Genomic DNA, 24,914 nt, shown 5'->3' with positions numbered 1-24,914 from the left:
GTAAGGAATCCTTAATCCTAAACCAATTTCTCTTCTCTTCTAATTTCTTAAGAAAAAAACATTCACTTTTTCCCAAAGGCTCATTTTTCCTGATGCCCTTTCCTAAGGATGCAAATATTGAATAGTACACAAATAAGGGATTCCTTATCTTCTCATAATTACTCTGATACTTTTGTCTCTTCTTGTCCATCATTGACATTATCTGGATTACTGAAATAGCTTCCTATTAGTCTTCCTCCTTCTAATCAGAATAGCAAATAGTACTACTACTACTACTAATAATAATAATCACTGTTTTATTTATTAAGTACTTTCTATGTGCCAGAAGAATCCACAAAACCCTATAAAATAGGTAATATTATCCTTATATTGCAGAGGATAAAACTCAGTATACAGCAAGGTTAAATAACTTTCTTCAGTAGCCCAGCTCTATTAGGTTTCAAAATCTCTGTTCTTTCTGTTAGTCCATAAAGGTTCAAATCACATCCACCTTAATTCTGCTTCTCATATCACAGCCAAAGAGATATATTTAAATTGCAAAGCTGATTACATCACTTCCCTGATTAAAGCTCTCCAAGACCAAATTCCTGAGACTGGTTTTCAAGGCTCCCAAGACATGGCTCTCTGGCTTCATTCCTCCCCACTCACTGTCCCCCAATAATACTCTCATTCTATCAAGATGCTTGTGGTTCCCTGCACAAACCAAGTGGTTTCATGTCTGGTTTTTCTGCTCATGCAGTTTCCTCTGTCCAGAATATATTTTCCATTTTTACTTATCCTTCAAGGTGTCTGTTTTTAGAGAAAGCCTCCCTGAGAAGCTCCCTCAACTGGGCTTCTGTAGTGCCTGAGAGTACTTCTAGCCCAACGCTTGTTATATTATATTGAAATGGTCTCTTTGCATATGTTTTCTTTGAGTAAAGGAATAATAAAGTTTTCATTTTGTACCCACTCTGCCTCCACCACAGTGAACAGTGTCTGGTAATCACAGAAGTCATGTTGTGGGGTCTGAAAGGGACAGAGAAACTAGAACCACCTCCCAACCCTGTGGCCATTTCTGGAGCATGGAACCAATATGCCTACACGCCAGACCTTCAGGATCATATGCCAACTGTTTTCTTCCACAGAACACTCCAACTTTTGTTGATTGGGTCATGTAGACCAGCTATAGATGACCACTTTTATAATTTTCTCTTATAACTGCTTTTGTCAGCATCAAAATTGATATTGATGATTTTTCATGGTTCTCTTCAATTACACCAAACTCCACCTTGTTTCCACAGTACTCACTAACAAGAACAGGCTCTCAGACACATTTATCTTACGTCATGCTCTCTAGCAGTATTCTCCACCTCCAAAGGAAATAGAAATGAGCTACTGTTTACTGAATGGCTAATTTGTACCAGATGTTGTGTTAGGCACCTTCTATTTATCTCATTTAATTTTCTCAACAATCCAGGGAACATCACTCATCAATCTTCACTTCTTCATATCAACCTAATCTTCTCTACTTTATTGGCAGCTCTAATGTTCTTAATCAAAAAAATTCCTCCAATGCCATAAGTTTCACTCTTGTCACTATTAGAATTCCACAGGGAATCATTCCATCAGAGGACATCAGCCTTGTGCCTCCTCTGGAGATTATTCCTTATATTAACAGACTCAGCTTCATCCTTTTACTCCTATAGAAATGTCTCTTTTCTTCCTATTAGAGCAGCCATTACATTCTTTATTGATTTTTCCCCCTACTGGCCCATGAACTCCTGCAGTATATAGATCTTGCTCTACTCATATTTTCATAAAATATAGCAAGTCTCAATAAATGTTTTCAAAATTAAGACTCCCTATTTTCTTATAGTTTAGAAGTTCATTTAGGCACAGAAAACCATATATTGTATGATTCTAATTATGTGAAATATCTAGAATAGGAATATTTTAAAGACAAAGGTTTGCTTAGGGCTGGGTGGACAAGTTAGGTATGAGAGAATGTAAATTGATTGCTAACCAGGATTTCTTTTAGAGGAGTTGAAAATGAGGTGATGGTTGTACAACCTTGAGAATATACTAAAAAAATGTATTTTACACTTTAAAAATAATTTTAAGGCTGGCCATGGAATCAGAAAAAAAAGGAATAATATGTTTTTATTCTTATCCTCTTTCCTTCATTATTTTAATAGTTTTATCAAGATATAATTCACATACCATACAACCATTCATTAAAATACAGGTCACTTTACTATGCACTCTTTAGAAAATAGACCACATCTTATTCAACTTGGCATTCTCAGGACCTAGCACAGTATTCAGAAGATAGTAAATGCTCATCCCATGAATTAGGTACCTATACCTCTGAATTTACTAGTACTAATATAGCTATGCCATATTTGGGTTAAATATACTTTCATAGGTTTACTTGGAGGAATCAAGACACTATTTATAAAACCATTTCTATGGGAAAAGATATATTCAAAGCAAAAAATAAAACCTACCAGAAACCTGCCAACACCTTGCCACTAATAAAGAAATAGAGTCCATGATTTATCTTGCAGGGCACTCACTATCGGTCCTACATCCTAGCCCCCTCCTAGACAAATATCTGTATTCTCTAGAAACACACAGATTCTTTATAACAAATTTAATGAGTGTTCCAACCTCTAGGTTGTGAAATACTATCCCTGGAAGAAGAGCTTTTGAGGAATGAAGAATATTTTCTTCAAGGTAAATCCAGTATTTTTCAGGATAGTTTTCATTTTTATTATGCTTTCAGAGTGTATGAAAAATAAGAGAATGGAGCTTTTAAAAACTACTGTTGGGGGCTTCCCTGGTGGCGCAGTGGTTGGGAGTCCGCCTGCCGGTGCGGGGGACACGGGTTCGTGCCCCGGTCCCGGAGGATCCCACATGCCGCGGAGCGGCTGGGCCCGTGAGCCATGGCCGCGGAGCCTGTGTGTCCGGAGCCTGTGCTCCGCAACGGGAGAGGCCACAGCAGTGAGAGGCCCGCGTACAGCAAAAAAAAAAAAAAAAAAAAAACTACTGTTGAATGAGTCAGTATATACATAAAAAGCCATTTGTTCAAGGATGTAGCCCTCTTTTGTAAGGACTGCAGTTTCTATCTAATCCATAATTAGCCTTTTTTCTATTTTTCTTGCACTGCATTTTAAGCTTCATTTTATCCCACTGCAATTTTTTTCATAAAAGTTGATTTAAAGGAATCTACTAATGTCAAATACCATTTACCAAGGATAGTGATTTTGAATCAAGATCACCATTCAGGCAATACTACCGATAAACCTCATAATGTGATATTTTCCCTGCTGATAAACCTCATAATGATATATTCCCCACTATTAACATCGATAATTATTGAACCCTTTATCATGCAATTTATGTATTGAATAGTACAAGATCCATGTACTGACTTCACTTGGAATGCTTTCTGTATTTCCAGATGATTAGCTCATTCCTCGATATTGTTAAGAAGTGATTCATCGTAATTTTGCCTCTGTTTCAGAGAATTAGTCACTAAAGGTTGTATGGTTACATGTTCAAGGCCAAAGGATGAGATATAATCACAATTTAATCGCTGATTCCCTACTGGAGGTCAATGCTTTTTTCATTAGGCTATGGTGTTATTAAAATAATTAAAATCCTCTTATGTAATTTTGAAGTACCTTTTAAAAAATATATGCTATATAAATGTCCATGGAGGACATCTGTCTCACTAATAAGTGTACAAAATTCTTACCATTCATAGAGTTTTTATTGTAACCAAACCAGACCACCATTTAAAAAATAAGTTGTAACTTCTTTATGTTTCTGCAAGCTTCTTACAGCAGGGGTCATATATTTTATTAATTAATTTACTCACAGTTTACCCACTGTGGAAATGTGATTAATATATACAGATTGACTAAGTAAAAAGTTAAATATATAGTTTGAAGGTTTCATATGCATAATCAGACATTTTTCACATAATTACTTACCTCTTCTAGTTGGCATGCTTTGATGACACTCCTATATCTATACTCATCATAGGAAACACCAAAGATGATGTTATCTTTAATGGTGCCAGGCATGATCCAGGAAAACTGAGAGCAGAATGAAATTCTTCCACTGTGCTTAATTTTACCCTCTGAAGGCTCCAGTTCTCCCATAATCATCATGAGAAGTGAAGTCTGGAAATAAACCCATTGTTATTAAGTTAAATCACTTGATCAAATCACTCTCAGGATGCACGTGCCTCCAACTGTCATCCTAAGCAGAAGTATCTATTCTAATTTTTAAAGATTCTATATTAATTTATTCAATTCAAAAAAATTTAAGCACTTCCTGTTCTAGGTATACTGCTATGCACAAAAGATACAAAGAGGAATAAAACAAAGAGGAATAAAAGAGACAATTACAACGGAGTGTGATAAGTGCTACAATAGAGGCTCACAGAGATGGGGCACCTAATTCAGATTGTTGGGATGGGTTTGGAAGAGGTCAGGGAAAGATTAGTAACAGCTCACATTTATTGACGGCTCATTTATTTTCTCATATGCCTTGTTCAATCTATCTAATGCCATTGTACCTTTCTTGGAAACATGTTCAGAATCTGCGGGCTTCTTCCACTACTACCTGGATTAAGCTAATATCATCTCTTGCCAGAATAAATACAATAGCCTTCTAACTTATCTCCTTGCTCTGCCCTTGTCTTCCTATAATCTATTCTCAAAGTGGCCCTGTCAAAATATAAGTCTGATCATGTTACTTTTCTACTGAAAACCCTCCAAAGGTTTCTAATGTCTTCAGAACAAAAGCCTAACTCCTCACAAGGCCCTTTGTAAGTCCCTCAGAGCCTTTTTACAAGGTCCCAAGTAATGGTGTGGCTCCCATTACTTCTCTGACAGCTCTACTCTCCATGGCTCACTGTGCCAACCCCACTGACCTCCTTGCTGTTGTGTGAACTAGACAGACACAGTCCCATTTCACAGGTTTGCTCCACCCCCTACCTGGAAGACTTCCCCAGAGAGCCACATGACCTAATCTCTCACCTCCTTCAAGTTTTTGCTCAAATGTTACCTTCAATGAGGCCTTCTCTATCTCCACTGCTTAAAATCACACCCCTATCACCAATCTTCCTTTCTGTTTTATCTTCATAGCATTTACTATCATACGACACACACACACACACACACACACACACACACACACACACACATACACATATATATATATATATGTATATCTCCCACTAGAATGTGAGCCTCTTGGGTTGAGGAAGAGGGTATGTTGTGGGTTTTGTTCACTACTATATCCTCAGGGCCTAGAATGGTACCTGGCACAAAGTAGCTACTCAATATAATTGCTAAATGATATTGTATTTTACTCAATAATTTAATGATATGATACATTATATTAAATTAGAAGGGCTCAATGACTTTAAACAGTGAATTACTGGTACATAAATATAGAAACCAACGGAAGAGAATTAAAACTACACAAACAAATCCAAATGCATAAAAGAACTATTGTTTGATAAAGATAGCATCTAAAATCAGTGGAGAAAAATAGACTATTCAGTATATGGTGCTGAACAACTGAATAGCCAACTGGAGGTCAAACAAAAAAACTGTAGCCATATATCACACCATACGCATGATGAACTCCAAACAGGCCAAAGAATAAATATAAAAATAAGACCATAAAATACTGGAAGAAAACATTGAAGGATGCCCAAATTAAAAAAGAAAGAAAGAAAGAAAGAAAAATGGAGTAAGAAAGCCTTTCTATGACTCAAAATCCAGAAGCCATAAAAGATAAATTAAATCACGTTAAAAAAAATCTTGTGCACAGAAAACGAAAGGAAAAAATGTCAAACTGAAGTAAATATTTGCAAGTTATATCACTCAAAGGAATAATTTCCCTCTTAAGTGATCTTAAAATCAAAAGGAAAAATACCAACATCCCATTAGAAAATTGTGCAAAGTATACAAACAGATATTTTACCAAAAATTAAACTAGAAGTGGCCTTTAAACATATGACAAGATACTGTACTTTATTCATAATAAGAGAAGTGCAAATTGAAAAAAACACTGACATATGACTTCACCCAATGACCTGGAAATAATTCAAAAATTAGATGCCGTCTGCTGGGGATGCTGTGGGGGAATAAATCTGCAATCTTATATGGACTGTATGGCACGTGAATAAATCGATGCAACCTTCAGGAAGTTTGACAGATATACAAATGCTTTACCATTTCTAGGAAGTTACCTTGCAGAAATACTTGTAGATGTGCTAAATGGCATATATGCAAGATTAGTCATAGCATCATTTTTTGTGTTACCTAAGCACTGGAAATAACCCAAATGTCAATCGATAGGTGACTCATTACATTACAGACCTCTATCCAAACAATAAAATACTATGCAGCGATATATATAATATATATACATTCAAAAAATTAACAAGAGTAGCTGCCTGGGTTGGGAGAAATGGTGGAAAGTGGAAATAAGCAGAGGAGAAACAGAAGTGAGAGGGAAAATTTTCAACTTTTTATACATTTTAATTTTCCAGAATTTTAAATTTTTAATTAAATTTTAATAAACAATAATATCACCTAAAATATATTAGGAAGAAAGGAGGGACAAGAGACAGACATCTTTGTGATATCTAGTTCAGTAAATTTTAAAATTCTTATTGTATAAGGAAAAAATATCCGAAATTCCTTATTTTTACATAAAATTCTTCTATATAAAAATTAAAACTAGAAGTGTTATTTTCATATAGAACAGCTTTATAAATCCCAACAATGGAATGGATCTGATTATATATGGATTATATATCTATATATATAATATATAGATATACATATGTGTAGGCATATAATATTATATGTGTATATATACATATATATGTATACATATATATGCACACAATATACAGGTTAAATATAGGTTTGTATATATTAAATACAAAGGTTAAATATATATTTAACAATATTTATCTATATAAACTTATATAGATAAATATATAATATTTATCAATATAAACATTTATCAATATTTTGGTATTTTGAGAGATGTGAAGTTAAATGTAAACATCATTGAATATAATATATATATAAAATACAAAATATTGATAAAACTTGGCAGACTTTGTATTTTATTTAAAAAGTAAGCAAAAACAGAAGCCAACAGCCATTCCACACATCTGATTCTCAGTTATTAGCAGAGCAAGCTAAGAGTTCCAGAGCAAGGCCAGCCAGGGCAGAAGACAGAGACTATGTGCTGTCAGGGGTTGTCAGCAAGGGCACAGACTTGCTTCAGTTGTGTAGACAACAGAAGAACTAAAAATCCCCACACCCTGGGGGTGATGCCATAAGCCAACCTTTAGCTGGGGATACCCAGGAGTGTAGACTCTTACACCAATACTGCTTAATTAAAATAATTCAAGGAAGTTTCATAAATGAAAGACATTGAATGTAGATTAGAACCCCCCCAAATTCATTTTCCCAAAGACATTTAATTAAATAAATTTATATCAAGCACCTATTATATGCTAGGTACTATGATAGTCCTTGGAATATAAAAACAAAGAAGACATGGTTCCCCTACAGTCTAGACATTAATAACAAGGGAGAGTGATAAAATTAAATCTGACCTTACTGTTTTTTTTCAAGAGACTAAGACGTGTGTTTTATTCAAAAATTAAACAGTCCAATAAAAATTAGGTTTTAAAATCTGCAAATTCTTTGACTCTGCAATCCTAGTCTTAGAAACTGATCATTAGAAAATTATGAAATGCACAAAGATACAGATCAATCAATTTACAAATAATAGAGAATGCCATCACAACATCATTTATACAAAAATAACTTGGCAATAATCTGAATATTCAACAAAAACATGTCATGCTATGCAGCCATTGCAAAAGACTGTGCTCTGCAGATAAATCTTTGTGATGTGTTTGATTTCTATCTGAGTGAAATTGGTTGTAATACAGTATTAGAGAATAATCCTATTTTGGTTTTTATAAACACATATATGTAGGAAAATGTCTAGAAGAAAAATATTTCAGAATATTTACCCGATTATCCCTAAGAGGTGAAATTAGGAATAATGTTCATTTTTTCCCTGATATTTTTTGTTCTATCTGCATTTTCTTGCTTTTCTACAAAGTTTTAACAACAGTATAAACAACTACCATTTATTAAGCATGTACTTTTTCCAAGTACTGCATCAAGGGCTTTCTATACATTTCCTTATCTAATCCTTATACCTGACCTTATTGTATTTTATATCTCTGGATTTCCAGAGATATAAAATACAACCAAAATCTCAGAGATAGCTACTTGATCCATAATGTCCTTCTGGACACAAGTATACACATATATATGCTTTCATAAAATGCAGATCATAATGTACATATTATTTTATAAACTGTTGTCTTTCTTCACTTAAGAGTATCTTCAGAGTCATTTTTTAACATCCCTTAGCCTGACTGAATAACATGCCATTATATAACTACACCAAAATTTATCTAATCAACCCCCTATTGTTAGATATTTAGGGCTTCCCCCAATTTTGGGCTACTGAAACAATGTTGTGATGAATATATAAAATCTCTGCAAACATACTAGGATAAGTCATACAAATCGACAAGTTATTTGATTCTTTTTAAGGCTTTGGATATACAAATTACCAAATTGTGTGGTGCAGAATTTATCTTGAAATGTGAATATTTTCAATTATTCTATCTTATATTTTAGTTAGATCTTTTATCTAATAAGATTATAAAATGGTCCATTCCTATACTATGAAAGGACATCCTCCTAGACTGAGTTGCCAAGTTGTTCTCAGAGGGGTTTAATTATTCCTAAGGGGCCACTGCCTCCATCTGACTCCTTCATATCTACTTCCCAGAAGATGCAACTGTAACTCCAGCCAGCAATTATCTGCTCATCAGTTCTTAATAGAGTTGCCTGAAATTTAATTGCTGGTTAAGTCTTGTAATCTGGAATCCCAGAGCTATTTGTTTACACCTTTAAAGAAGTAATTTTAAACACCTAAACAAAATTAATTTTAAAAAGTCTGTGAAATACTATTACTGTCTGCTCACAAGCAATCATTCTTGTTTAGATCATCTGTGACTTGTTTATTAGCAACTCCTCCTATGGTATCATTTTCTTTTAATAGTGATAATTGCTAGTAATATTATACAAGAAATAGAAGGAAAAAGTAGCACTTGAAGAAGAAACACATTTTTCTAAGAAGAAAATGCACAACTATAGCTACTTTATTGAAAGGCCTGTTTCTCATGTGGGAAAATGTACCTGTAGAGAGAAATAAGCAAACTGTATATCACTAGCACTATGAACACCAAATTCAATAACTAGAAGTTTTCTGTGGCATTTTGTTTCCCACGTCTCAGACTAAATTCTTCAAAATATGGTTCTTCCTATATTAGACATTAATAAATAACTGTCTTTCAGGAGTATTTCTATTTTTATTTACATTTTTATCTTATAGCAGCATTGCTCCTTCCTTCCTCCCTCCCTTCCTCCCTCCCTTCTCCCCTCCCTCCCTTTCTTCCTTCCTTCCTTTTCTTTCATCAAAGCTAAAATTATAGTCAAATGGGATGAAGAACCTATTTTTAATAGACTTTCAAAGCAAATACCTATTATCCTTAGTAGCCCATTCCAAAGCCAGGAGGCCCTTTCTTACCCGTGATTTTATTCCTTCATGCCCTTTAAATTTATTTCCTAGATAAAGACAAGTGTTTATAATTATCTGAACAATAACTCAGGTCTTTAAAGATCACTATAAAGTCTTCTTCTGACAATAAAGTTTGACCCTTTAGCTTTATTATTAAATTTTGTCAGATATATCTCCAAATATCCATGGTTTATAATTAGTTGGGGTGGGGGCGGGTGTTGAGGCTGACCAGCACTGAATAAATTAACATTCCTATGTATTGCCTTCAAAAAACTGTCCCAACTCAATAATTTTTCCTCATAATAAATCATAAACAAGTCTGAGTCCATTCTCCAAAATTCTAATGTCAACAAAATGGGGACCTTTTACATGAAGTTACTGAAGTAAAATCTAAGCCATGATTTTCCTGGACCAGCTCTGAGAAAATGTCTGTGCCACAGACTGGTAAAAATGGATGCTTCATTTGTTCAATAAAGTTACTGAATGCTCATCCTGTATGTGCATGACACTGTGCTGAGCAGTGTCCAAAATATAAAGATATAAAAGAAAAAGTCACTGAAAATAATAGGAAGAAATAAAAGGCTAGAGGATGCTATCAGTGGAATTTATATTATAAGGAACTCTATATCCAAGTATTCTCCTAATACCAATGTAAGAATTTCTCCAAAACACCTTATTACATTACAGACAAACTAGAAAAAGAAAGGAGGAAATCATGTCAAGTTAAGATCTTCATAATGAGGTATAAATGAGACTACCTTTCCTGCTCCAGTAGATCCAGCGACAGCCAACAACTGTCCTCTTTCTATGCTGAAACTGATATCTTTCAGGACAGGAGCACCGAGAAGTGAGAAGTTACTGAAGAAGAGGCTGTTATCACCATTGGAAATTTTTCTACTGTTATTATTTTGTTTTGCTTTCTCAAATAATTTCCCAAATCCCTGTAAAAAAAAAAACATGTTTTTCAGATATTTTCAATAGCTATTTGCATTATGTATGATTAGTTTGAAAAGCACATGGTATATGACCCATACTTTATAGCACACAATTGTTAGCACATGATTTCTAGAGCACATGATCCAAACATCTGAAAATTATAATAATAATTTCAATTTCTCAGATTGTTGCTCACCACCAAATTTAAAGATATCTATCTACATATATAAAGGTATCTATCTATATATATGTGTGCATGTATATATATGTGTGTGTATGTAAATATATACACACATAAATATACATCCTCTCCTATAGACTGGGTACATAAACATAATTATTTAATCTTCAGCAGAATAACAATATATGAGGTAGATTTTATAATCCTTCTCTTTCAAAGCTGTAGACTGTGACTCAAAGAAGTTAAGCAACTAAAGTCACGTAAGTAGTAGGCCTGAGTAGAATTATAACCCAAACCTGCTCTATCATGCTGGTAGTACCTTCCTCTGAGAAGCTCAAAGCAATTCTTTAATTAGCTATTATTAAGTATAAATGTGATGATACTGCCATATGATTTGAATGAATTCCATTTTTGTAAGAGTAGCTGGGAGAAGGAATTCTCTTTTGAAAGTGCCCTGCTTCTATACTGCCGCATGGGAGGCTTTAGGGTAGTGGTCTTCAAACCAAAGTAAACAGCACTACAGATTATCAGGAGGAAGGTAGTGCACACAGTTTTAATGGAATGTATTCCCACATCCTCAACATGCAAAAGTACTCCTTCCTAAAGTTAATCTGCCTGAGAATTTGCCTGCTGTTTGTCATTTCTCTTTCCCACTTCCTGCTCACAATTGTCCTTCCCTCACTTAACACAGAAGAGGCAGCCTTCTCACCAGCCCTAAGTTTAGTTACATTGCACTTTCTGGAGTGTAAAAAGCTCAATAATACAAACAAGGGAACCGTAAGAGAATGATTTTCTCCTGAAAAGTGATCCCATATAAGCAAAGCCAGAAATACTGAAGGAGGTAACATCTTATTTCACCCAAGTTTCAAACTGATGGCGATCTATGTGTTTTATCATCTCAGAATCAGATTTCAGAAATGAATTGAGAAATAAGATATTTTAATTAACTTATTAATTAATTATTTAATTTTAATGAGTTAATAAATTAATACAAATTATTATCTGCATTTTAAAGTCAAGTCACACTTTCCTGACATAAAGCAAGTCACATTTAGCTGATTGGCTTGACAATGAGACCTGACTTCATAAATTCATTTATTTCCCATGAAATTGCACTGAAACTGCAGCTCCTAAGTTTTGAAAACAATTATTTAACATATGAAAACAATATACAATAGACAAGAATTACATTCTTTGCCACCACTTAAACCTATGTTGAAAAATTAGTTTTTAAGTTGAAAAGTCAACTTAAAATGTATCAGATATACATAGTTTTTCAGAACTATTTTAGGGCATACATAAGCAATTAAGCTTGAAGATCACTGCTTGAATTCTTATGATATGGATGGCTAACATCCCTTTCAGTTAACAGATAACTAAAAGCAAAGCTTTTAGGCAATGAAAAGTCTTTAAATGAGACAAAGGCATCTGTTATTCCTTTATTCATTTATTTATCTAATAGACATTTCTTGAGCATCACCTCTGTATTAAAGACCACTTCAGGGACTTCCCTGGTGGTCCAGCGGTTAACACTCCATGCTCCCAATGCAGGGGGCCTGGGTTCAATCCCTGGTCAGGGAATTAGATCCCACTTGCTGCAACTAAGAGTCCACATGCTGCAACTAAAGATCCCCGAAGATCCCACGTGTCGCAACTAAGACCCGGCACAACCAAATAAACAAGTAAATATTTTTTAAAAAGACCACTTTAAAAATCCCACATAGGAGAATAACATATGCATAGATATTAATACTGCAATGTGTTTAGTGCTACAACTGAAAATTCACACCAAGTCCTATAGGAGCGCATTAGAGAAAGCAACTGACTCAGTCTGGAATTTGACCAAGTAAATGACACAATACTAGGCTATGAAAGATGTAAGTGGTTATTTCACAAGAGCAAGAAACAGTCCAGGTGTTCCAGGAAGAAGGATCTGCATGCACAACATTTTAGGCTTAAAAGAACAAAATATATCTCAGGAATGGTGAGTGGCTAGGTGAGATGTATATGGTAAGATGACAAAGGGTATCCTTGGTAAGGTGGGCAGTGCAGGCTATTCAGGGGCTCATGTGCCATGCTTAGAAATAGGACTTTTATCCAGTAAGCCCTTGGACCAATGGAAGGTTGTTTTTACTAATAACTTTAATTTCTGAGTACAGAAATAAAACACTTATTTCAGGAAATTTGGTAAACAGAGGAAAGCAGCAAGAAGAAAAAAATAATCACCTGTAATCCTACCACTGAAAAGAAACCATGTTTAACATTTTAATGATACCCCTCCACTCCTTCACATATATATATAAAATCATATATATGATATTTTACAACATTAAGGAAAAATTATACATAAGGTTTGTGACCTGCTTTTTCTGACTTACAATAAATCATAAATATTTTCACATACCATTAAACATTCTTTTAAATATAATTTTAAGTTGCAGGATAGTATACAAGAGTATGGATAAACTATAAATAGTTCTCTTTTTTTGACATTATATGGTTTTCTTTTTAACTTAATAATTCTGTGATGCATGTACTTGGCTATAAATCTTGGAGCAAATCTCTTTTTTTTTTTTAAGTATAAATTCCCGCACGTGGGATTTCCAGGGCAAAAGATATAGCAAAAAAGATAAGTCTTTTGAAAAGTAGTTCCAAATTTTCCTCCATTAAGGTATGGGAGTGCTAGATTTGAGGAACCATTATCAACACTGTTGCTTTCTGGTTTGGGATTTATTTTGTTTTGTTTTGTTCTGTATTTTGTGTTTTATAGGTAAAAATGGAATCTCACTATTGATCTTATTTTTATTTGATCCCTAGTAAAGTTGAACATGTTCCATGTTTACAAGTCCCCTGTGGTTGTCAGAGGAAGGATTATGATATCCTTTGTCTTTACTTCAGTCTCTGTCTCATCTTCTCAACTAGCTGGGTAATAAATCATGACATTCTGAACTTCAGTCTCCTGAGTTGTTGAGGGTTTTAAATGAGGTAATATATATGAAAGTATTTTGTATACAAGTAAAGCATTAGTCCATTTTTTTAAATTAGAGGCAGAGAAACCTAGGCTGACCTTTTGGCTCTCTCCTAACCAGTTGTATAACCTTGTTCTAGTTACTTAAACTCCCTAAAGCTCAGCTTCCTAACACATAAATAGAAATTGTACCTACTCAATTTGTGTGGTGTGAGGAAGGAGTCATATATAACTCATCAGGGACTTGCCTCTTGAGTAACTGGGTGAACGGTGACATCATCAAACGGGTGGAGAAGACACTGGAAGGAGCAGGTTTATGAAGCTTGAGGAGTGATGAATGTGGGTGCTTGAGGAGCTTGCAGGGAATTTAGAAATAATATATGAAGTTCAGGAAAGAAACTGGGGCTAGAGATTTGCTTTTGAGAGTCATCAGCACATTGATGTCAGTTGAGCCTGAGTCACCAGAGAGCATGAAATGCGAGAAGGAAGCCTAGGTGCAGACGCAGTGGCCCATCACCATTGAAGAGGCAGGCAGGGAAGACTTAGAAGTCATGGTCAGAATATAAGATGACATGGAAAGAGTGGTTCACTAAAGCTAAGTTAAATAAGTATTTTTAAAAGAAAAGTTTTAATATATTGGTAAGGGCAGAATCCAGATTGCAGCGAGGAAAAGTCATAAAAGATGACGAAGTAAGAACAGCTTTGATAGCAAAAGGAAGCAGAATGATAAAGCTTGGAGGATGAGGCTGGGTGGGCAAAAGTCAGAGAAGAAATTTTTTTAACTTGAAAATATTTAAATGTGAAAAGGAGTCAGTTGAAAAAAAAGATGTTAAAACTTGTAGATAGAGACTAATTGCTGGCCCCATGTCCTGAGAAGACGAAGCAAGATGATAACAGTTTAGCCAAAGGCAGGAGGAAGCATACATCTTTCACTTAGATAAGAAAGAGAAGAAAAAAATAATCCCAAGGGTGAAGAAAGAAGTTATAAGTATTCATACATGATGCTGCATATTTTATAGCATCTATATATTTTCTCTATATCTTACAGAAGTCAAGGCCATCTGCTGGGGGTGAGCAGAACCTGGGAGAGATTGGGAGTTTCCAGAAAGCGGTAAAAATCTGCAAAAGCTTTTAGAGAAATGGTAAAGAAAATTAACTAAATACAAATGAAAATATTTCCCAAGAAAGTTTATAGGCCCATTTGAAGTTGAAACAATAACTGTATAAAACTTATAACTGACTAGAGTATATGATTTTCCCAGATAGCACCTCCTTCGTCAAAGATATCAAGTGAATGTTTTGTAGCAAAAGATTCAGTGAAAGGAAAAGGGAATTGAGGGTGCTGCTGGGAGAAGAACTGAAGTGACTGGTGTTGTCATTGGTGGAGGTTAAACCAGGAATAGTCCAAAAGGGAGAACTAAGGAGCCTAGAAATCTTCATGAAATTGGAAGGCAGTAAAGGTGGGATGAAGAGACTGAGAGAGCTAAGGTTAGGAAATTCTGAACTAAGGAGATTCCAGAGTGCGACATTTCCAAAGTGGAGTAAGTCTAGGTGCTCACCAAGCTCAGCATGTGACCATGAAAGGAAGCTTCTGAACTAATTGTAAAATGTAAGTTCTGAGGACAGTACTGGAAGGATTTCTCATGTGGGTGCTGAAGTCTCAGACATGATGGCAGAGATTTAACAAGCACCACTATCCTGGGTAAATATCATCAAGGAGTGTCCAGAATTTGATAGCTGACAGAGTCTGGAGGATGAGGACACAGCCAGACGGAAGGTTTACTGAAAGAGTTGTAGACTGTGACATTTGGGTCCAAAACCTGACTTCAGCCCTTGCCTGTTCTGTGAGCTGAGCCAGGTTCTGTAACCTTCCTAAGCTTCCATTCCCTTATCAGCAAAATGGAAACATTAAGATTTCATCATAGGAATGTTATGAGAAATAAGACAAAACATATAAAGTGCTTATCTAGTACCTGGCAGATTGTAAGGGCTCAAGCATGTTACCTATTTTATTAGATGAAAACAGAGTGAAATGGAGATTAGAAAAACAATTGTCTGTAAGTACTGTCAAACTTCTTATTTTTCTTCATGCCTAGAAAGGCATTTGAAATTTCTAAAATCAAAGAAGTAAAATCAATCTGATCCACACACCTTTCCACAATTTTTCTGGGCAGATAAAGAATTATTCTCTTACCTATGTCTAAAATAATGAAGTATAGTAAAGCCCCTGAGGTCAAGTTACTTATGTAAATAAAACCAATTTAAGATATTGTGAAATATGTAGAAATGGGACATTGGTTTCATAACTCCTATGTTTACTCAACATAAAAAAGTGGTAAGGAAAGAGGAACTCAACAGGTATTCTCAATAATCAAATATTACTTCTTTAGAAGCTGAAAAATCATTGATAATATTTTTTCTGACCATGAGAAATATGAGAGAATTTTTAGTAGTGAATTAAAATAAGTAAAAATAGTAGAAAACAATACATTGGTCTATTTCTCATACATCTTTATGGTGACCGGTGTTACATGTGAATTGCATTGGATTGGAACTTGAGATCAGAGAGGGTAGCATTTAGTGAGGAACTATTATGTGCATGGTACTATGCTGAATACTTTCCATAAGTTATCTCAGTCAATCCTCACAACAAACTTGCAAGGTATATATTAATATTTCCATTTTATAGATGAAGAACAAGAGGCTCCACAAAGTTCAGTAACTTGGTCTAGATTACACAGAGAGTAAATGGCAGAACCAGGATTCAAACCCAGCTCTATCTGGCTCCAAAACCTATGAGCTTTGTATTACTTCCTAATTTGTTATGTGAAACAAATTACATGACTTAGAAAAAAATAACGAGTCTTGTCTATCATATTTAATATTCCTGGGCCTCTACCTCTTAATCTACAAAATAAGTTCTATCATCATGCTAACTTTATTGCCCATTCAGATGAAAACCAGAACCACAAACAAGCAAAGCTTAAATGTTTAGAACAAACAAAAACAAAAAATATCTGACCTCCTCCCAGAAGGCTGTTACATTCTCCATCATTACTTCTGTAGTTGTTAAGTTATATTCCAGTGTCTTATATTCTTGCTTTTGTAAGAAATCCTGTTTGCAAAAGAGAGCAAAAACATATTGCAGAACCAAGATACCATTAATACATTATTACATCTATTTTACACTCTAATAGTGATGCATTCTGTACTTGGATTTTATGAATTATATTAGAAATTGTTTCTTAATAAAATAATTTTATAAGTGTTCTAAAGTTAATTTGCCAAGTACTAGAATTAATCATTTTGAAATGTAATATTTTATAAAACTGTTTTTATACATTAGATTTTTAACATACCACTGATTCATCCTTGTACTATTACATGTTAACCTTAGTGATGAATTTATAAAGCACACCTGAATTACCCACCAACTGCCTCAATTCAACATTAAGAGAGAGAAAACTACTATCTTCATCTTTATAGCATCCTCCTTATTAGAGGCATCATTAGCATCACTTCTCTGGGTTAAGTAAAGGTGTGAAGATCCGATATAACTGATTTTAGGGCATCAAACCTTGATTCTAAAAGAAGGGCTCTATTAGTGACTCAGAATCACAGTGCTCCTAGAGATGGTGGGAGCATGAGGAAGAATTAGGTTTGTGCATCTTGAAGTCTTCTTCATAGGAGGTAGTTTTAACAGTCTGGTCCTTGCTCACTTTTTCCCTTCTCGCCTCTTCAATTCACTCACTATCTCTATTTTGGTTTCCCTCTTTTTCTCCCAGTTTTGTTTTTAAGATCTGTTTCTCTGTCTGTATTCCTGTTTAGTGAATCTGTTTCTCTGATGCATTCTCTTTGGGTCTTTATGTCTGTTTCTCTCTCTCTCTCTTTTTCTCTGTCTCCCCACCACCTCCCACATGGCTGTGATAGACTAATAGAAGAAATAAGACTAGTCCAAGAGCTGCCATGGTTCTGAGCTACATTCACCAATTTGTCTAAACTGCAGATCTCAAACTCACATATTTTCAAGATGATAAAACTAAGGAAGGTGGCTAAGTAGAGACTGTGATGAACTGGAGAGGGCAGACCTTCTCTGAGGGGGGAGCTGCCACAGCTTGTGAGGGAAGAGGACCCAGTTTACTGTATACTTCAAATTTTCAAAAGAGGTTGAAGACACGATTTGTTGTATATGTGACAGCACACAATTTTTAAATGCTGCCAACTAATTCAAATGCGTTGTTTTAGGTTTTTTTGTTTTGTTTTGTTTTTTAATGTAAAGGTCAAATAAAACAGGTCAAGGGCCAAAATTAAGTCCATGGGTCACCATTTGCAAACTCTGGCCTAGGCTAAATAATGGCAGAACTACCTAAAAGTGACTCACCCTTCACCCTCATTTTTAAAATTTATGTCACAATGATTTATTTTCTGGGTTAACTATTTAAATGGATATCAAACAAGTATAATAAAACATTTTGAACTGTATACTAATTATAAAAATTAAAACCACACCCAAGGTTATGGTGCTGATTCTGTTAGCTTTGCATTAATTGAGTCTCATTACCTGAGGACTTTAGAACCTCTCTTCAAAATTACCAGCTACATCACCTTGCTGAGATTTTAAGGTAATTAATGTGTCATAAAATGCCACTGTCATCCATCATACAGTCTAGAAAAACACTTGGAAAAGTTTAAGGTGAACATTCCTAATGTTAGCTGGAAAATCTTATAACTTCCGGATGAATCTGCCACCATCATTTTGCACATTTGCCAAATTCATTAGAACTTCTCTACTGATTGATTACTTGAATAAAAATCTCCAGAATACAGAAACAATATTTTCTTCAATTTCTCTGACTTAAGAGAATTTCACAGGCCTTCATTTTATTTCACTAGGCTTTCATTACAAGGGCTCATTAGACCACATACAGACATCGAGAGGAAATACTGTGCATCAAACAGGCCCGAGGCCAAGAATACCTCTCCAGAGAATTTGCTTATGAGAAAAGTTCTAAACTGTTCTAAATTCATTGTGTATGATGCCCCATTTTGGTACATTACCTGTATTTTGTTTATTGCTCCAAGAGAATCATACCAAGTTTGTACAGCCCAGGGGAATTGCCGAGTGACTGCCATGCGCAGAACGATGCAGAATGAGATGGTTGTGAATATTTTTCGAAGGCCGATTCCTTTAAGCAGTGCATAAGGAAGCACAGATAAAAACACTACAAAGAACCCTGAGAAGAAGAAGGCTGAGCTATTGAGGTATCTCACATAGGCTGCCTTCCGGGTCAGTTTCAGTTCTGTTCTATAAAAAAATAAATAAGATTTGGGATGCTTATTTACTTTTCAAATATCAGGCATCTTGGAATTAAAAATCTGAACATAGACTCTCAAATCTTTCTCTCTGTGTTCTGATCCTCGTTCTACCCTGCATGAGCTGTGTGACCTTGTGCAAGTTATTTAACCTCTCTGGGCCTCAGTTACCTTACCTGAAAGGGAGATGGATCATAATGAATGTACCAGTGTCTTGCATATAATACCTGTAAATTTTATTTTTAAATTACAATAATCTTAATAATTATTACTATAATTATTATATTATTTTTATATCTTTATTCACTTCTTTATTAATTTTTAAGATTAATGACACTGATAATTTTTTGTTTGTTGGTTGGTTGGTGTTTTAATAATTAAGTGTGGATATGAGAATAATGTTGAAAGACTTATAAAGGAAAAAGACAATTCTGGGATTCCCTAATGGATTGTTAACATTTTAGAAGTTCTAGCTTGGCTTTGGGGAACCTTGAAAATAACACATAAGCCATAGAGGAATGGTTCTCAAGCCTTAGCATGAGTAAAAATCACCTGAGAAACCTGTTAAAATGCAGAGTTTCAGGCCCACCACTCAGAGATACTGACTGAGTCTGCAGTAGGCCTCCAGAACCTGCATTTTAAAAAAGAACCCAAATGGGGCTTCCCTGATGGCGCAGTAGTTAAGAAGCCGCCTGCCAATGCAGGGGACACAGGTTCAAGTCCTAGTCTGGGAAGATCCCACATGTTGCGGAGCAACTCAGCCTGTGCACCACAACTACTGAGCCTGTGCTCTAGAGCCTGCAAGCCACAACTACTGAGCCCATGTGCCACAACTACTGAAGCCCATGTGCCTAGAGCCCATACTCAACAAAAGAAGCCTGTGCACTGCAAGAGAGTAGTAGCCCCTGCTCGCCACAACCAGAGAAAAGCCCGCGCTCAGCAACAAGGGTCCAACACAGCCAAAAATAAATAAATAATTTTAAAAAAAGAACACAAGTGATTCTGTTACAGGTAATTCTTGAAAAATTATAAGTGAGTAGATGCTGCATCCTCCCTGTCTCTCTCCTTTCAGTATAATTATTTGCAATCATACTTCTGATCCTTTAGTCTGAACTACAAATGTGAACAATTTTTTTTAACGCACACAAAAGAGGTTTAAATGCACCAATAAGCAGAAAACAGGGAGTGCAGAGGCTGGCGAGAACAGAAGACAATGCTGCCTTCAACCTCCATCTTACTCTTCCAGGACCATCAAAACTAGAGTCACCTATGACCCTCCTATTCAGCTCTTGCAAGGGAAAGAGCAGAGGTAAAACAGACAAGTAGAGTGCTGGTGGGAAGGAGCAATAGCTGTGCCCGGCATTTAGTCCCACATGCTCGTACAACTTAGAAAAGTTCTCATTCTCAAGTTGTAGAATTCAGAGGAAATCTTTTTTTTTAAGTCTGAAAAAAATGTAATCCTGAGCACTCTGATGAAGAAAACGAAGTTCAATGTTCCCAATATACATTGTGACTCCCAGTCTAATGTGGTCTAGCCTACCTATTTTAATTATTTGGTATTGAAGGCAGATTATGATTTGGGAATCTCACTGGGTGTGACTCTCAGCTCTCCTGGTTATAGCTATGCCATCTTAAGGAAGTTTCTCTTCCCTCTGATCCTACAGAATCCACATCTACAGCAGAGAAACATAATATTTCCCTTGTGGAGTTGCTGTCAAGATAAATGACAGCACAGCACAGGGCCTTGCACTTAGAATCTACATGTGTGTCTCTAATCTTCAACAGATAGAAGAATACTATTGGCTAGGCTTATATGTTTTTAATGCTAGAAAATACTGTTTACAAAAATGTTAATAAATTTGTCAAAATTGTTGTGTATTATAAACAGTTGAGGAAAATGAAAGAAGTGGTACTATAAGAATAATGGACTCAGAAACATCTATAAGAGAAGGAGTACTTCCCAGAACTTCTGCTGCCAGTATCCTTGTCCTCACGGTGAGACAGAGCCGCCATCCAACTCTGCAGGAGACCCTACAACACTAGCAGAAACTGCAACTCAGCAAGCAATCTGCTGCCAACAATCTAATCAATTTTGTGATATTTAAAACTTTAACTGAGAGGGCAGACAACAGAAGCAAGAAGAACTACAATCCTGCAGTCTGTGGAACAAAAACCACATTCATAGAAAGATACAAAAGATGAAAAGGCAGAGAGCTATATACCAGATGAAGGAACAAGATAAAACCGCATAAAAACAACTAAATGAAGTGGAGATAGGCAACCTTCCAGAAAAAGAATTCAGAATAATGATAGTGAAGATGATCCAGGACCTCAGAAAAAGAATGGAGGCAAAGCTCGAGAAGATGCAAGAAATGTTTAAAAAACACCTAGAAGAACTAAAGACCAAACAAACAGAGATGAACAATACAATAACTGAAATGAAAACTACACTAGAAGGAATCAATAGAAGAATAACTGAGGCAGAAGAACGGATAAGTGACCTGGAAGACAGAATGGTGGAATTCACTGCTGTGGAACAGAATAAAGAAAAAAGAATGAAAAGAAATGAAGACAGGGCCTCCCTGGTGGCGCAGTGGTTAAGAGTCCGCCTGCCGATGCAGGGGATACGGGTTCGTGCCCCGGTCTGGGAGGATCCCATGTGCCGCGGAGCGGCTGGGCCCGTGAGCCATGGCCGCTGGGCCTGCGCATCCGGAGCCTGTGCTCCGCAACGGGAGAGGCCACAACAGTGAGAGGCCCGCATACAGCAAAAAGAAAAAAAAAAAAAAAAAAAAAGAAGAAATGAAGACAGCCTAAGAGACCTCTGGGAAAACATTAAATGCAACACATTCGCATTATAGGGTCCCAGAAGGAGAAGAGAGAGAAAAAGGACCAGAGAAAATATTAGAAGAGATTATAGTCGAAAACTTCCCTAACATGGGAATGGAAATAGCCACCCAAGTCCAGAAAGCACAGACAGTCCCATACAGGTTAAACCCAAGGAGAAACACAGTAATCAAACTGGCAAGAATTAAAGACAAAGAAAAATTACTGAAAGCAGCAAGGGGAAAATGACAAATAACATACAAGGGAACTCCCATAAGGTTAACAGCTGATTTCTCAGCAGAAACTCTACAAGCCAGAAGGCACTGGCATGAAATACTTTAAGTGATGAAAGGGAAGAAACTACAACGAATATTACTCTACCCAGCAAGGATATCATTCAGATTCGATGGAGAAATCAAAAGCTTTACAGACAAGCAAAAGCTAAGAGAATTCAGCACCACCAAACCAGCTCTACAGCAAATGCTAAAGGAACTTCTCTAAGTGGGAAACACAAGAGACGAAAAGGACCTACAAAAACAAACTCAAGGGCTTCCCTGGTGGCACAGTGGTTGAGAGTCCGCCTGCCGATGCAGGGGACGTGGGTTCGTGCCCCGGTCCAGGAAGATCCCACATGCTGCGGAGTGGCTGGGCCTGTGAGCCATGGCCGCTGAGCCTGCACGTCTGGAGCCTGTGCTCCGCAATGGGAGAGGCCACAACAGCGAGAGGCCCGCTTACCCCAAAAAAACAAACAAAACCTCAAAACAATTAAGAAAATGGTCAGAGGAACATACATATCAATAATTACCTTAAATGTGAATGGATTAAATGTTCCAACCAGAAGACACAGGCTCGCTGACAGAATACAAAAACAAAACCCATATATATGCTGTCTACAAGAGACCCACTTCAGACCTAGGGACACATACAGACTGAAAGTGAGAGGATGGAAAAAGATATACCACGCAAATGGAAATCAAAAGAAAGCTGCAGTAGCAATCATCATATCAGATAGCATAGACTTTAAAATAAAGAATGTTACAGGAGACAAGACAGGACACTACATAATGATCAAGGGATCAATCCAAGAAGAAGATATAACAATTATAAATATACATGCACCCAACATAGGAGCACCTCAATACATAAGGAAACTACTAACAGCTATGAAAGAGGAAGTCGACAGTAACACAGTAATAGTGGGGGACTTTAATACCTCACTTACACCAATGGACAGATCATCCAAAATGAAAATAAATAAGGAAACAGAAGCTTTAAAGGACACAAGAAACCAGACAGATTTAATTGATATTTATAGGATATTCCACCCAAAAACAGCAGATTACACTCTCAAGTGCGCACAGAACATTCTCCAGGATAGATCACATCCTGGGTCACAAATCAAGCCTCAGTAAATTTAAGAAAATTGAAATCATATCAAGCATCTTTTCTGACCATAACACTATGAGGTTAGAAATCAATTACAGGGAAAAAAACGTAAAAACCACAAACACATGCAGGCTAAACAATATGTTACTAAATAACCAAGAGATCACTGAAGAAATCAAAGAGGAAATTAAAAAATACCTAGAGACAAATGACAATGAAAACACAACCATCCAAAACCTATGGGATGCAGCAAAAGCAGTTCTAAGACGGAAGTTTATAGCTATACAAGCCTACCTCAAGAAACAAGAAAAATCTCAAAGAAACAATCTAACCTTACACCTAAAGGAACTAGAGAAAGAAGAACAAACAAAACCCAAAGTTAGCAGAAGGAAGAAATCTAAAGATCAGAGCAGAAATAAATGAAATAGAAACAAAGAAAATAATAGCAAAGATCAATAAAACTAAAAGCTGGTTCTTTGAGAAGACAAACAAAATTGATAAACCATTAGCCAGACTCATCAAGAAAAAGAGGGAGAGGACTCAAATCAAAAAAAATTAGAAATGAAAAAGGGAAGTTACAACAGACACTGCAGATATACAAAGCATCCTAAGAGACTACTACAAGCAACTCTATGCCAATAAAATGGACAACCTGGAAGAAATGGACAAATTCTTAGAAAGGTATAACCTTCCAAGACTGAACCAGGAAGAAATAGAAAATATGAACAGGCCAATCACAACTAATGAAATTGAAACTGTGATTAAAAATCTTCCAACAAACAAAAGTCCAGGACCAGATGCCTTCACAGGTGAATTCTATCAAACATTTAGAGAAGAGCTAACACCCATCCTTCTGAAACCCTTCCAAAAAATTACGGAGGAAGGAACACTCCCAAACTCATTCTATGAGGCCACCATCACCCTGATACCAAAACCAGACAAAGATACTCCAAAAAAAGAAAATTACAGACCAATATCACTGATGAATATAGATGCAAAAATCCTCAACAAAGTACTAGCAAACAGAATCCAACAACACATTAAAAGGATCATATACCATGATCAAGCGGGATTTTTCCCAGGGATGCAAGGATTCTTCAATATACGCAAATCAATCAATGTGGTACACCGTATTAACAAATTGAAAAATAAAAAACATATGATCATCTCAATAGATGCAGAAAAAGCTTTTGACAAAATTCAACACCCATTTATGATAAAAATTCTCCAGGAAGTGGGCATAGACAGAACCTACCTCAACATAATAAAGGCCATATATGACAGAACCACAGCAAACATCATTCTCAATGGTGAAAAACTGAAAGCATTTCCTCTAAGATCAGGAAGAAGACAAGGTTGCCCACTCTCACCACTCTTATTCAACACAGTTTTGGAAGTCCTAGCCACAGCAATTGGAGAAGAAAAAGAAATAAAAGGAATACAAATTGGAAAAGAAGATGTAAAACTGCCACTCTTTGCAGATGACATGATACTATACATAGAGAATCCTAAAGATGCTACCTGAAAACTCCTAGAGCTAATCAGTGAATTTGGTAAAGATGCAGGATACAAAATTAATGCACAGAAATCACTTGCATTCCTATACATTAA

The 24,914-nt window shown here is 35.9% G+C and overlaps 1 protein-coding gene across 1 annotated transcript in view; it reads right to left on the bottom strand.

Annotated features, from left to right (window-relative positions):
* Nucleotides 1–24,914, bottom strand: part of CFTR (CF transmembrane conductance regulator) — a 194,794-nt gene that overhangs the window by 117,976 nt on the left and 51,904 nt on the right. The window contains exons 8-11 of the mRNA XM_060107728.1: nt 18,840–19,086; nt 16,804–16,896; nt 10,455–10,637; nt 3,978–4,169 (exon numbers count right to left, since the gene is read on the bottom strand). Coding sequence (XP_059963711.1) covers nt 3,978–4,169; nt 10,455–10,637; nt 16,804–16,896; nt 18,840–19,086 — 715 coding nt within the window. The remainder of the gene's footprint in view (nt 1–3,977; nt 4,170–10,454; nt 10,638–16,803; nt 16,897–18,839; nt 19,087–24,914) is intronic.

This window comes from Mesoplodon densirostris, chromosome 9, assembly GCF_025265405.1.
Source record: "Mesoplodon densirostris isolate mMesDen1 chromosome 9, mMesDen1 primary haplotype, whole genome shotgun sequence".
NCBI classification, from domain to species: Eukaryota; Metazoa; Chordata; class Mammalia; order Artiodactyla; family Ziphiidae; genus Mesoplodon; species Mesoplodon densirostris.
Note: the sequence above shows the minus strand (reverse complement) of the source record. Positions and strands in the feature narration are given on the sequence as shown.